This window comes from Perna viridis, chromosome 13, assembly GCF_037379345.1.
Source record: "Perna viridis isolate PV_CMFRI_1.1 ecotype Kerala chromosome 13, ASM3737934v1, whole genome shotgun sequence".
Classification (NCBI taxonomy): domain Eukaryota; kingdom Metazoa; phylum Mollusca; class Bivalvia; order Mytilida; family Mytilidae; genus Perna; species Perna viridis.
The window spans coordinates 28,554,034-28,570,279 of record NC_142457.1 but is presented as its reverse complement, the minus strand read 5'-3'; the positions used below and the strand labels follow the sequence as shown (position 1 = coordinate 28,570,279).

General features: G+C 32.1%; 1 protein-coding gene and 1 pseudogene across 1 annotated transcript; both read left to right on the top strand.

The window, feature by feature from the left end:
* The first annotated feature begins 113 nt into the window (after window positions 1–113).
* LOC148600223 (chitin synthase chs-2-like) lies at window positions 114–14,675 on the top strand (annotated as a pseudogene).
* A 227-nt stretch (window positions 14,676–14,902) lies between these two features.
* Window positions 14,903–15,922, top strand: LOC148600222 (uncharacterized). The gene is made up of 2 exons (XM_088558123.1): window positions 14,903–15,209; window positions 15,297–15,922. Exons 1-2 carry the CDS (start codon window positions 14,912–14,914, stop codon window positions 15,920–15,922), a joined length of 924 nt encoding a protein of 307 aa, XP_088414249.1. The 5' UTR covers window positions 14,903–14,911.
* Window positions 15,923–16,246: the final 324 nt, after the last annotated feature.

Below are 16,246 nucleotides of genomic sequence, written 5' to 3'. Positions count from 1 at the left end.
TATTTTACCACACCATATTTTAAAAAAAAGGAATATTTTTTTATCTTTGACCCATATATTCGTGTGAAATATTTTAAATGAATATCATACAAGTTTTCCTTTTTGAATTTTAAATGAAGAAAGAATTCTGGATGGATGATTCCGATCATCAAGGGTAAATAGGAAATTTATCGAATAAAAAGAAGTTTATTATCAACTTCTTCTCCAATGATTTGATTCAAATATATAATTTATCTTGAAATATTTCTCTGCTCATTGAAAGTGAAGACGTTAACAATATGTTTATATTTAAATATGGGTTAACACAGTATGATTTAATTCTAGGTGTAACATATCTGGTTGGATAAAGAATTTTGTCCATCATTTCATAGACCAAATTTTGTTATGGTACAGTGACGTCATTTATCTTTTTGCTGATCTACTCGTTAAATTCTGATACTAAAAATGAATTATAAGGAATGACTGTTATACTTTTCGGTCTGTTTAGAATACCCTCAGTGCGCACCCCATGATCGAGGTTATTTCCTTATAGACCGAAAAATATTTTATAGTCATTCCCTAATAACCTTATTGTAATTTTATCCATCTTATTAGCCATGATAATGATATGATGTTTAAAAATACATAATAGTTTATAATTCATTAATATTTTGATCAGATTTATATCTAAAATTCCCATTGGTTGCTGACGTAATCTTCATTCATGTATATTATTGACTAATTGAAGATTTTATATGTTTATTGTCAGACCAACTTCAACATTTAAAACAAGGTTATCGAAGCAAAGAAAACCAGAATCTACAAATATTACTGTAGAAAAGGTTTTGAAGGTTGCATTCTCGATTGTTCTGTTCCTAACTGTCTTCTCTAGTGGATACATTAGTAGAATAACTTTTCATGTATTACTATGGCAACAACACCCTCCAACACATCTCATTAAAACGGATATTACAACTATGGGAGGAATTCTAAGCTTTAATTGCTCAGCTTGCTACAACGTCACTGAAGAATGCAAAGAGTTCCGTGCGGTGGATTTCAACTGGATATGGGCTATGTTTATTGTTATTGTTGCACCATATTTCCTCACATTTATACATACATTATGGCGAATTGTGTTGAAACAGAACACAGATATAGACTTCAAATATTTATTTGTAGTATGTTTTTCTCTATTGTAATTGCTTTCAAAGAGTAATCAAGGGAACCAAGATTCTAGCAAAAATCAAAAGAATGTAATCCAAGAACAAAGACGAGACATGGAAAACAGACAAACACAACAAATAACATTAAATTACACACATAATACGTAAAAAACATCAAAAGTAAATAAATAACTCGGAATCCAGAAACAACCTGGAGCAAGTGCACTGGTAAGGAAGCGTTGTTTGCTTTTTAAGAAACAACCGCCGAGCTGCTAATAAAAAGTCATTTCATAGACGAAAGAGGAAAGGAAAACTATGACACGTTGAACAAATGTAATAATACAAACTTGATTAAAACCAAGATATGCTGGTAGTATAATTGAAAATGAAAACAATTTACAAATAATAAAATTTTCCGTATATTCATGCTAAAGGATCATGATATAGTTAACACTTTTATTTATGTTATCAGTGTAAAAAAAAACCAAATAAATTAAATTTCCTTTGATAAGACTAAATGGAGTATAAGAAGAACTTACTAAAACATGAAAATCAATTTTTTTTCAGAACGGAATACGGTCAATGGGGATACACAACAGCTACGTATCCTTACTTATATATGCTGTTTATTCTATAGGTTTGGTTTGTAGAATCCTTGAATTGTATTGGTGTGTCACTATTCACGTTTGTCGTTCTGCCATCATTCGATCCCGTTTCATCGTCCGTTGTGTATTTGGGAATAGCTGCTATTCCTCCATTTGTCAACATCCTAGATAGACTTTTTAGTGAAGACAATCACTCTATTCAACTATCATTATCTGTTTCAGTTATCGGTTTTGTATTACGGGAATTACACTAATATGTATCTACTGTGCAGAAACATGGTTACTATTAACATATATTGCTGCATCGCTGTGTATCTCAATAAAATACTGGGAAAATGTTTTGATGCCAGGTTTAAGGATTCTATCGAAGGGTGAAACAGAGTCTTCATAGAGGGAAAACAAAAATAAAATGCCTTGTTAACCTATGGCAAGTCTTCTTTACCTTCGGTCTTGTTGTTTGTATTCAGGTATTTAAAACAAACAGAGAGTTAGAAGGACTTAAAGCAATATTTGGTAGAGGGGAAGTAACCCTGCGTCCAATCTTTGGTGGGCGTCTTTTAGGAGACGATTTAACCTGTTTGGACTATGCACCTTATATTGTTGCAGTAGTAAAAATAGCTTGTGACTGTTTTTTTTAAGTCCTCGAAAACTGCATGTGTAATCAAATGTCAGATTTTCGGGTTTAGTTTTCGGACAATACTAATTCAAATCGTCACAACTTTATCTTTAGGTGGACTAATTTTTGGAGCAAGTGACTTTAAACTAGAATCCGTGGATCTATTTCAATCTGACATCTACTGTTGGCTTGGAATTGGTAACGTTGGAGATAGATTCATTCATTTTATTCCGGTATCTTTCATTGTAATGTACATTTCTTACTGGGTCATTGCAAAACATGTCTAGCAAACCAATGGATTTAAACACTGGCAAACATCTAGGTAAGTTACAATAAATGAGTTGAAAAATATTGCGATGATTTTTCAGTGAGCAAAATTCGGCTGACTACTATTCTCAAGAGTTCAAACACACATCATATAATTCTTAACATCATATATGAGTAGTTTTTTTCCTAGCATCCACAAAACAATGAATTAAGTTTCTATTCGTTTTTTTTTATTATTCCAAAATCACAATAATTAAGTAGCACTCCAGATAAGAATCATGCATAATGTGATTTATGGTAAGAAAGTCTACATATTTGTTTATATTTTGTTTAAAATGCTACAGTAAAAAGAAAGTAACAAGTGACTTTTCATATAACCCTTGTTAAGGAGATAAAAAAATTATATAGAATGAATTGTAGAATTCAAAATTAAGGAAGACAACTCTGGAAATGACACTGAAATACAATAAAAATTATTGGATTTTCAATGTGATTTATATGCTTAGAGCAAACAGATCGGCATGAATAATTATACAATTCATTTCATATACCTATAAAGCAACTTAACAACAAAAATAAAAATATGCAACCTTCTTCGGGGCGTATCATATATTACAGAATTTGCATGACTCTCACAAAGACTACTACTTGATTGATGCAATGTGTTGCACCTCTTTTTGGTACAAAACTGTTCTGTGGACATTATTTAGGGAAGTTGTAGAATAAGATAGGAGCATTCATATGGCTGATATGATCAAATAACAAAAAATCAATTGTCTTGGTCGTAGTATATCTTGGTTATTATTGCTGTTACTGAGAAGAAGAAAAAAAATAATTCATAGTTTTAATAACAATGCTATGCTATTGTTAATGGGTCATTCACAAATGAGTAAAGTAAAATCATACACTTTTTCCCGAATTTTCAAGATTCTTGAAATTTCTGAGAGGACTTGCTGCTGTGAATTCGAACGTCAGATGCTGTTTTTGCGCTGGCAAAACTTTGAGTTGCTTGTTCGTTTAGAATACGTAATATCATTTTATATTATTTATACCAAATCATACAAAATCAAAATTCCTAACATGTATAGAAACTATAGAAACACATATTAACATCCATCTGAAAACTTATGAAGAATTTTTATGCGAAATGAAACTTGATTGCACATGGCTCAGTTAGGTTTATGATCTCTATTTAGGATGAGTAATCAAAGAAACCAAGATTCTAGCAAAAAAATCAAAATAATGTTTTCCAGGGACAAAGACAAGATAGGGAAACAGAAACACACAACAAAGAACGTGAAATAACAAAACTATAACATACAAAGAAATAAAAGTAAATGAGCTGAAAACTTGGAACATGGTCCATCAGGTGCACCGGTATGGAAAGCGACCTCTGTTTTTTTCTAGAAATACCCACCGAGTTGCTCATAGAAGGTAGACAAAACCGGAAAGAAAAACTATGACACGTTTATTGTGTAATTTTGTGACAAATATTTTCAAATTATAGCCTGGAAATCCTTTTTTCTGGAACCATTATGGAAACCCCACTTCAAAGTACCCGGATCCGCAAAATCTTATCATCAATCGAATTGGTTGTATTAGGGCCAGCAATTTATGTGTTTATGTCGGCGTTTTGAATTAATCTGATATTTGAAAATTGAATTTGAGTCACCTGGAATTGTTACCATTCGAATATTGTTTGTCTCCACTTTTTAACCATCTTTAAATGATGCATTAGACAAGAGACATATTCGCCACAGTTCAATATCTTAAATGGTTAAGGATAACGATACTGATATCGAATCTAATTCGGCCAAAGATGCCCCGATGGTGTTTGTCTGCTGTGCTACCATGTGGCATGAAACCCAAGATGAAATGCTACAACTGATGAAATCTATTTTTAGGTATAAGAATGATTTGAATATTAAAACGGTTATAACAGTGTGTGTGTGTTTTTTTTTTTTTTTTTGGTTTTCTTTTTCTGGTTTTTTTTGTTGTTTTTTTTGTTTTGTTTTTTTTGTTTTTTGTATTTTGCAAATATCTCTATTTAGGTTATGACAAATTCTGAAATTCTGACATCAAAATTAGTGTTCAGTAAGATACATCTAACAACTATGAATTTTTTGTGAATTATTTTCGCATTATTTCTTTGGGTATTTTGTACATGACTGCCATTATTAAAAATAGACTATTAAAGTCCAACAGCATTTTTTTCTAAATTCTTCCAGAACCGTTTCTGAAATGGGTTAATGTACTGAACATCATGGAATCTAATCACGGAGATATTTTCTTGAATATACGTTTATCATTGTTGGGTTCACAGTCTTTTTTTTACGTTTCTCTTTTTTTCTTTTTTCATGTTTTCATTTCCAAAGATCAACTCCTTAGCTATATCAAGCGCCAATTGAGTCTTTAAAGGGATGCAGTGATGCTCAAATTGCTTTACAATATGTCAGTATAAGTGCTATTTAATTGATGAATGTTTTGTTTCAGAATGATATGAATAAATGGTTTCTATTATCAAAGTCAACAATTCAGGCACTTTAAATGATCTTTTTTTGTTTTCTGGATAAATGCTTTTAATGTGAAGAAAATAGGACAAATTCATCGATATTTGTATGCACTCTTTGTTACGGTTTTGATCATATATAATTCTAAGTCTATTTTTTTTCTGGACAACAGGCTTGACTTGGCAGAGTATCGGAATTATCTAGTAACCAAAGAATTGAAAATTTGTATACTTGATGTTGAAAGTTATCTCATGGAAAGTTTGTAAAACTTATATTTAATATACACGCTTCCAGATATCTAATGACTACAAAACAAATCATTACAAGAATGTTCATCGTAAATGAAAGTATTTCTTAAACGAGTTGAAATTTAATAAATTACTTCGAATTTACAGTTGTTTTTTCTGACCGACAAAAAAGTAAATTCTTTATTTGTTGTATCACGATCTCAAACAGCACGGTGTTAGCTAGCTCCTAACAATAATTGTCATTAGTCAAGACGTATGAAAAAATGTTGAAGAGTAATCAAGGAAACCAAGATTATAGTGGTAGTCAAAATAATGTAATCCAGGGACAAAGACCAGACATGGAAAACAGACATACACAACAAAGAACATAAAGTAAACAAAATCATACATACAAAATATCAAAAGCAAATGAGCAACTCGCACTCCACTAAAAACTGAGAGCATGGATCAGGTGCACCGGTAGGGTAAGCCTCCTCTGATTTTCTAGAAAGGAACTGATGATGATGACGATGATATTGATTGTGTTAGTAGCTGATTTACGTTTTTTTAATTCCAGCCCATATTTTATTTGATGACGCCTTTGATAAACTGAAAGAAGGAGAGACATTTGCTGATATCAATGACTGTGTCAAGGCGTTGATTAAGTTGTTAATGTTACGGCAAAGTCATTTGTTAAGAACCACAGCTTTTTTAGACAAATAGAAATGAAATATTTTTTATGGTTATTATTATGATGTTTGAACATACATTTTGGAATTGTAGTGAAAGAGTTATAGCAACGTGAAGTGAAATTGACAAATTTCTAAGAATACTTAAATAATTTAAGACGTTTAATTGCACTAAGGAGAAGGGGTAGTAAAGGCTCTCATTGGTCTGTAATACACATGAAAATAAATCATTAAACGTTGAAATGTCTAACTGTGAATTTCGAGACTTGAATCGATCACAAATAAGCGAACATAGTGACTTATGATAATTCTTCCTTTAAAAAGAACAAGGCAAAAGTACTGCTTGTAATTTATCGATATTTGGATATTCCGTCAATTAAGTAGTTTTTGGTCATACTTTTGGCAAGGAAATGGCTACCGTCACTTGTTACAATTAGTAATTGTGCATTCATCATCTGGCCATACTTACATTATTGATGTAGTTGTAAGTAAAATAAAAAACTTTCAAAAGCAACTGTTGCCAAAAAATGATAGGATAGAACCCTACCTGCGACTCTAAGATATATTAATTATTTGAAATAGTACAATTCCCGACATCAGTTCAACACCATTTTCAATTTAATCATTACTTTCTTTAGTCGTACTTTTATTGAGGCAGAGATGTCTGTCTTTTTATTTGTTGTGCATTTCTCAGTTTATAAAAAAAACACCCAAAAAAAAAATAAAAATAAATGTAATTTCTCACGACTTTGAAAATAAACAATTATTTAGTAGGAACCTTCAAAAGAATTTTTAACACCAAATAAGGTGGTAAATCTGTGTTTTCGTCAAACAACCAACAACCAAAAATCGTCTTGGTAATTACATCACGACCGATTTAACAATGTAAACATTGTGCTCTGGATTTGAAATGTCATCTGATTTGAACAATTCGCATTATATATGTTATACGGAGAAGACGTTTTGTGATATGAATGACACACATCAGAAATCGGTAGGTGTCAATGAAACTGTAGACCAAAATTATTTCAAATTAAAACTTTTTTATGTATGTGACATAGCTTAGGTAAACGTGACATTTCTTTTTCTCCTCCCTTTTACTTCTATTTAACACTGACGCAGGCAGTAAGATCTAAGATTAAGGCGGCAATCATTTCTTCTTTTTTTTTTACATTTCATTAGTATTTTATTTGTATATACATGCAAGTCCTTTTTAAGTAGCTGTCTTTGTAGGAATCCTGAAAAATCTGAAAAATGTGATACACCTTAAAAAAGGATACATATTTTTAGTTTTGTAATTAAGTTGTTTTATGGGTCTATACTATGAAATGTGTAATTATTCATTCAAATCTGCCTGCTCTTAGGAGATAATTAACATTAAAAATCCAGTAGATTCTATTGTATTTCAGCATCATTTACAGAGTTATCTCCCTTAATTTTGAAAGCTACAGTGCATTCTATATAATTTTTATTTCCTAAGAGCACAGGTTATATGAAAAACCACACTGTTTACTATGACATTTCAAACAAAATATCAAAAATAAAAATATGTAGGCTTTTCGCCCATGAATCACATCTTGCATGATTCTTAGCTGGAGTGCTACTTAAGTTTTACTTGTTTATTATTCGTAGAATATTTTTTTCATGACGTTTTATGTTTTGATTTAATATATAATCGATTATTATAAAAGTGTGTGTACACCGCCTCCATATTGGTTCCAAGTTGACTGGCGTTCATGCATGTATGAACGATCTGGCGAAGTTCATGCATGTATGAACTTTCTGGCAACGACGTTCTCGACCAATCAAAACGGCTATAAGCATGAAGAATCTCATGATTAGAATTATTATTTGTTTCACTCATTCGCTTTTGGGTGAGTGCAAAAAGTCTTAAGATTAAAAATTATGTACTTTAAAATTATTTTTTTTAGAAAGACTGAAATTATCTCAATGTCGATTAACTTGTTTTTACGTTATAAGACAGATACACGGTACAGGAATGGAAAAACTAACATTCAAGTCGTATAAGACACCTTACGGAGGACGACTGGAATACATACTACCAGGAATGAACACCCTCGTCGTCCATTTAAAGGACAAGAATAAAATTCGTCATAAAAAACGATGGAGTCAGGTAAAATCAACAATGTGACTTATTTACAAAAAATGGTCACAAAACTGAATGAGCAAAGATATGCAACCCTTGCAACAACAGGAAGCCTCAGATAAATGTAGTGGTATATTTCGCGTCTTCCTTCTTTTAAAATTTTCCTCCAATCAAGAAGTTCTGTCTATAACGACCTTATACACAATGCTGCAACAGAAGATTACATAGAAATAGTCTCGTTAATGAAATAATGTTGATAAGATATAGTGTGTATCTCGACATTCGTACATTCCAATCACAGATACAGATGGAATACTACCGCAAATCAATGAGAATTTACTAATCCTTGTTATAAAGTTAACATGATATGTTCTGTTCTGTCGGTTTCTATGAATCTTTTTGAAGTTGCATAGCTTTGAGGAACAATATGAACAGAAGCAGCACTATTAACAAATATAATGCCTTAGATTTGTTAATTCATTCTTTCAGGTAATGTACATGTTTTATATCCTTAAGTATAAACTAGCAGGAAAATACACCTTTAGATCTCCAGCATACGACGCAGCTGCAGAAAACACTTTTCTACTGGCTCTTAATGGGGATGTTGTTTTTACACCAGAGGCTATATTGAGTTTAGCTAGACGAACTTGTTGGGGCGGCGTATGGTAGAATTCATCCTACTGGAACAGGTAGATCAAAATTAATTTTAATGACTTTACACATTGACCATAACTATTAACCAAACTATACGACAAACGCAATAACTTTTCCTTCCGTAGTATCAACACCTGTGGCAACATCCCTTCAGCACCTGCGTTTTTATATCACAACTCATACGTTATGCAAGAGCTTGTCGTAACTACGGATACTTTTTGAAGCGTGCTAGACTTCTTACAATTAGGCTTCTTGAACAGGGTTATGTTGATAGAAGATTGAAATCGTCACTTCAGAAGTTTTATTGTACATCATGAACTCGTAGATTGTTACTGTGTATCCATCTGCACCATGACAACTGATTTGTTTTTTAGTAGAATCTTGGTTCCTTTGATTACTCTCTAACATTACTTTTTAATTTTAATCAACGACATTTTCATTCTGCAAAAAGCAATATCAAATGCGGGTTTAAAAGTATTTCAAATATTTTGTTAGGGTTTTGTCGGTAATTTGTAAGAAAGGACAATGTTTAGGTCAGCACACCCCCGCAAGTTGGCACGAAAAGATCGTAATAAATCGCTATCCAAATGATACACTTTACAATGGGAATAAAGTAAACAAAGTAAAAACATTCTCACCAGCAATTATTGATAAAGGTAATGTTGTCTACTATAAATACTCAGGACCGATGGTGTGGTATCAGAAATTCGAGTACGCAGTCAGCCATTGGCTTCAAATGGCTACAAAACACGTTACTGGATGTGTTTTATGTAGTTCAGGGTGTTTCAGTTTGTTCCGCACTGCTGCATGCTGATGTCATCAAGAAATATACAGAAATAGCTACTACGGCAGCAGTATATATACAATATGACCAAGGCAAACGTACATTCAATGAAATAAAACGATTGTCCAATGATAAACAACAGTATATTCTTCTTTGGATCTTCAAAAATTGGTTTACACAATACTTATTGATGGGCACATAATAATTATGGTTTATATTATGTAGTTGAGTCCATACTTAAAAAGCTTTTGTAAGGTCGGTTATTTTACTTTTTTATTGAATTTAGTCTACTTGTAATCATGACCATCTTCCCAAATAACGGGACATAACTTCTATGTTCATTTCAGAAAAAGAAAAAAAAATACAACAGTATAATATCAAACAATCTGAGTGGATGATACCGATTTGAAAACCCCGAAATTCGTGTTCAATATAAAAGTCCTTAATTTTGTTTATTTAACTTGTATAGAAAATATTCTATTTTTTACATATATGACCGAAACGAGAAATGAATCAAGTAAAGTACACAAGATGGTCAAAATAATGATACACAATAATAAAGTCAACTTTTGTCGTATGGTGCGCACTTTATTTCAACTTTCCTTTCGTTTGGAACCATTTGACATTCCACCACGCTGTTGTTTGCAATGCAAGTTACATAGGGGTTAACTGAATGTTCCTATTTGCACCCATACACAAATAAATAAAGCATTTTTCGTTTACGTTCACTTAAGACTTTGTCTGACCATACCTAGTACCCGGAAATCGATATGATCTATATACCAGAGAGATAATTCCTTCTGCAAGTATTTATTTCCGTGTATACAATATGAAAGAGAAAATGACGCATGCCTCTTTAGAGCTTCATTGAGCAAAATTGGCCCAAAAGTTGGTAATGTCGCATAACTTGTCATAAACTTTTTTTCTTACGTGTACCACCCTTTTATACCGGGATATAAAATGGTAAAGCGTGATTAATACGAAAGTTGTATTCTGCTGCATAGTTGGAGAATTACAGCCCATTTCGTCCATCATATCCACCACTATTACAACCCCTCAAAATGCTTTATCAGAAGCCATTGTTCATTCGTTTTTTTTTTTTTTTTTTTTAATTATTTATAAGACGATTCGTCTGTAAAGAAAAGAAGATAGACGTTTTCGAATGCTTTCAAGAGAAGATCTTTGGCTTTGTACTCTGCTATTGAACGAAGGTTGGAGAATTGAATACTGCGCAGAGTCTGACGCTTTTGCACATGCTCCGGAAGGTTTCTACGAATTTTATAACCAGAGAAGACGTTGGTCGCCCTCTACAATTGACAACATTCCAGATTTAATTGTACACTGGAAAATCATCAAGAAAAACCAAAATATATCTTCTCTGTATATAATCTTTCAAATGATGTTATTTGTATCAGGTCTATTGGCACCAGGAACGATTATCATGATGATCTTTGGTGCCATTAATATTGTATTTGAAAGTATTTTGCCTTGGTTGGCTCTCTTGGTGAATGCGTTTCCAATTGGTTTATTTTGGGTGATGTGCCTTTATGCATCTACAAAGCGTCAGGTGAGAGTTCGAGAGCTTTTTCAAAAATGTTCTTTTTATGACATATGTTGATCATCTAAGTATGTAAGCAAACAATGAAATACTGCAATATAAAAGTATGTGTGGAATACTTGATAACTAAGAAGAATACACAACACATGCTTTTATTTTCCTCACACAAAAGTTCACAAATTTGTTCAACAACTACGGACTTTATGATGTTTGTAATTGGAGTTATTCTTATCACTGCATAATTGCATCCAAAGGTAAGAAGTTAAATGTTGAATATGCCACGGTTCAATCGGTTTAAAAAAATAAGTGTAAGTATTTGTAAGAATCAGGCAAAATGGAAAAAAAATAGAAACATGAATGTCAAAAACCCACTGATTTGACAATGTAATATCACTCAAGGATTCTTTCTCTATTTGAAAATAACACTATTTAATCTCTGCATCACTGGCTTTGCCTAAAATGTTTCCAATAGAATGTTAGAAAAATGTGATTTTTGACAGAGTTATCTGCCCTTGAAATATTCATTTTCAGTGCATTTCAATGAAATTGTAACTCAATGGTCCAGCACGATATGGAAAGTCTTGTCTGTTTTCCTTGATTCTGATGGTGCAAATTGTCAAATTTCAGTATCAAAATGATGTTTTTTATACCATGTTTTACCCACTATCTGATTCTTACAGGGACTGATAATAAAGTGTTTTATAAATGAAACGAACAAATATTTCCGCAACACAATGTCTTCAGAAAGAATTAATGTAGTTTACACAACAGGCAATAGTAGATACAGCATTTTCACAAATGTTTCTCATGATATATTATTCTTTGACGTATGCAATTACCACGGCTTATTTACTAATTGGTTCTTACGACAATTAAAAATATCGATACACAATCGGAAAATTCACTTCTTTGAATAAAAGCTTATAATAACTTAGTGCTTATTAAAACATGCTGAACGTTTTTATAACCATAATAAGTAGGGAATAATTTATTACATTAAAAAATAACGAACTATTTCACTAAAAAATCACTGAATAGAAAATGGAAATCTACACGTTGTATCATGGGGTACTCGAGAAGCCAAACAACAGGACAATATCAAACAGAAAACCTCCAAGCATACACCTGAACTTGAAGAGAAAGGATATTTTTGTTCACTCGAGGGATGGTTTTAGTATGTGGTTATATTTATATATATAATTTTGTATCCCTGACTATAGACTCTAGAAAGATAAAAGCTATTGAAATTGCAAACAAAAAAGACGTATACAGGCCAGAAACTCCTGACTTGTGACAGGCCAAAACAGTGCGCAGGTTACTTTGACATGGATCACAACCATCTCCCCTTACATTATGACCTCAGTGGAAAAATAGCATATATCTAAACACGCCTAAACATATGTTCAAAAATATCCATGTCCCTTGTAAAACAGAACTGATTATACGTTACACAAACAAAAGACTACTAGCAGTTAACTGACTTGCCAGCTCCAGACCAGTTTTAACCTACAAAAAGTTATGTCCTCAACTTATGTAATATAAGTCCAAATTCTTTCCATTTGGGTTGAGAACCACGGTATATCAAAAGTCATACAATAAGGAGATAACCAATATCATGCCAAAAACGGTTTTAAATATATTGATTTAATTTATGTGTCAAAACCCAATGTGAAAATCAATGATAATACCAAATATGCTGTCTATATTGATTTGACACTTTCATAACGATCGCTCTGTCGAATAAGCCTATTTAACGATTTAGTTAACTTATTGAATGAACATCGAGCTTTCCGTGCTTTGTGTAGAATATTACCGTGAAATTTGGAGTTGGAAATACTCACACGTGTTAATCATATATGCATCTGTATTTGGGAATTCTAAATGACAGGTGAAAATCAATACTAAGTTACACTACTGAAAGATGAAATGTCTCGGTGAAAATGCGTCATTCTTGATACGGTTGATGAACAGGTTCACGAAATTGGACACGTAAAGTAGAGAAATGAATCTTAAGAAAAAGTGGTGACTGTATTTCCAGTAAACCCTCACACCATTCCCCCGTTTAAAGGTTTTTCTCATTATTTCATTATTAAACAAACGATTCGAATATTGGATGAATTCTTGTAGAGTATGGCACAGTCAGGAATTCAAAGTTCATTGAGTGAATGTATGAATGCATATACGCTGTACACAACAGGATTTGCTCCCAAAATCAAAGGAAAGAATAGTTTCTATTCCATTATGAACACCCTCCGCTTATCTTTAAACAGTGTTGCCTTCTAAACGCGAATTGTCAAAAAACGGCAATGAAATGTCAGTAATTTATAGTTAAGTGAAGAAAAACTTGAATTATGGGTGAAAAACGGCACTCGCCCTAAAGCTTTTAGTTTTAAACAGTTTATAGAAATCTCGGAAATAGATCTTGCCACACATGTAAGTGTAGGTCAGTTTAATATATTGTAATTAAAAACAAAACAACATCAAAATACTTGTAAATACATTTAGAATAAATGTGGAAGTAATCGGAAATTATTTTAATTTCGGATTGTAAATGTTTGGTCAAATGATATGTACTAAAATAAGTTTATCAGGTTTAAAATTTTCCCATATTTTTAATCCAAACATATTTTATATTGACTATAATATCATCCGCACTATACGAGCACAGAACTGTAATCTGTAATTTCACCGCTGTAAAAGCAACACCACTGCGTCGAAAGAAGTATTATTCTCTCTTAAAAACAGTTATTATTCATCAATAACTGATACATATGAATCAGCTATAATACTAAGTACATTGACCCCATGAAAAAAATATTGCGTCAGAGTACCTTTATCTCGAATGGCATTATAAATAGTCTAAAATGTCCAAGATAAGTATAATGTCGGGACAAAAATAACTCCCACGTCTTTTTATTGGAAAGTTGTCTTTTAAGTGAGAGAAGATGCAGCCAAAGTATTCATACTTTTCATATTTAATCGAATATAACAGTATAATTGTCAACTCACCTCAGATCTATTTTTTAACCAATTTATCAACCGTATTTGCGATAAGCACCGCTTTGGAACCCGGATGTTCATATAAATTGTGCGTGTATCAGTTTATAACGTTAGTAAAGTAATGTGTTTTTTTTCTGTATGAAACGTTATATAGTTTAAGGAGGTAGACCTAGGGTAAGGAACACAACTCTTACGAATCGTTTGAACGTTTGTATTTAGCATTTGACATCAATCTCATGTAAGCATCAAAGTAACTTAGATTGATTTCATTCTGTGTCAAATGAAAGCTTGATAGGCATTGGTGAAATTGAATATTATACAAACATATCACTGATTATAGTTTTTAAGTTTTTTTCTTTGTTTTGTAGCTGCTTGTTATTCCCTACAAATAATTATACTAAAGAAGATTTCTTGTATGAAAATATAATGAAGGAGTTACGCCTATTAAGGCGGGAAACAGAAACCAAAGTGGAAAACCAACATGAACCTAGTACAAAGGTTAAAGCTAATACATAAGGTAGTAACGTGTTTTTCATAGAATTATTAAACTTTAAAGTTTTTTAGTGACTAATCTGTTAATAAAAAAACTTAAATTGTGTACCCAAGTACGCTAGTACATAAGTTTCAAGAAAAACAAAAAAAATAACCATTTGAATCAATAAATCGAACGAAATAGTATATATGTAAATATAAATCAGAGAAATCACACCTTTCAACAATATCGAATTTCTTCAATGTTGTTTTTTCTTACTATGTTTGTCGATAGTTTTTTTGTTTTTTTTAGAAAAGCATTTCGTAACTTACTCGTTTATTTTTTTCTAACAGAAAATGAGATCAGTCCCATCATTAATGATATTGAGGATGACAAAAACGATGATGATGATGAGGACGATTATGATGATGATGCTGACTTTCATGTATACTTCGATGAAAATTCAACCAAAATTTTCAAAGATGCGACAAACTTTTGGAAGAAGATGATAAAAAAATATCTCAAGCCATTAAATGCTGACCCAAAAAAAGAAAAAGAGATAGCGAGGAATAAAGTCTGTTTGGCTGTGTACCTATTGAATAAAGTCTGTTTGGCTGTGTACCTACGGAATAAAGTCTGTTTGGCTGTGTACCTACGGAATAAAGTTTGTTTGGCTGTGTACCTATTGAATAAAGTCTGTTTGGCTGTGTACCTATTGAATGTTATTCTAACAGCGGCTATGTTTGCTGTAACAGAGATAAATCATGTTAGTGATTCATTGAGAATTTATTGTACTTGTAGTGATAAAGTTGGTAGAATAGTTCCATTAGCATTTCTGTTTACTGTGGTGTTCGGGATTCTATTGTTGATTCAGTTTGTTGGTATGATCTACCATAGATTCTCAACACTGGTTCATGTTACTACAAACACTGATTTAATTGAATCTAAAAAGGTACTGTTAGTAAAAGAATACACGAAGGCCGCAAAGGAACTTACCAAAACCTCTTTTGAAGAGAAAACCGTAGTTTATACAGATAAACAAATTAAGTTATTGGAGAGATCCTTATCTGCAATGAAGTTGTCTTCAAGGAGTTTAAACGATATTGTTCGGGAGAATAGCAAGCACAGTGATCTAAGTAAAACTTTTAGTAATCTATCTGTAGAAATTAAGAGATCGAGATCTAAGGATGAATCAAATCCTCACTCGGAACAGACCATTTCACCACAGTCAACAGGAAACTCCCGTCTGCAGAACAATGAACTTTGTGAAAAGAATAATGTCAATGTATGATAATATATCTTATGTTTTTGAAATATTTAGTCATGTGATTATGCGTGAAGTTCCTATTATTTTATCGCTATTTGTTCATTCATTCAGTTTTGTTTTGAAGAATTCTTGTTAACACAGATTTTAGCGGTAGAATCAATTTTTGTTTGACCTAGATGTGGATGCTACATTAAGGATATGTATGTTTTAATGATGTTTTACAAATGTATGTCAAAGTGGTCAAACACACCCAGGCCCTAATTTTCTATATTATACAGACGTGTATAAACCAGTACAAAACAAAAACTCGATTTGTATCAGTTCGAAGGGAAAATAGGGCTTTCTGAT

What these genes read in the sequence shown, in the direction of transcription:
- LOC148600222 (XM_088558123.1), top strand. Translation starts at nt 14,912, where the DNA reads ATGTTTGTCGATAGTTTTTTTGTTTTTTTTAGAAAAGCATTTCGTAAC. An exon ending in GATAGCGAGGAATAAAGTCT is followed by an intron (nt 15,210 to 15,296) that starts GTTTGGCTGTGT and finishes TACGGAATAAAG; the next exon opens with TTTGTTTGGCTGTGTACCTA.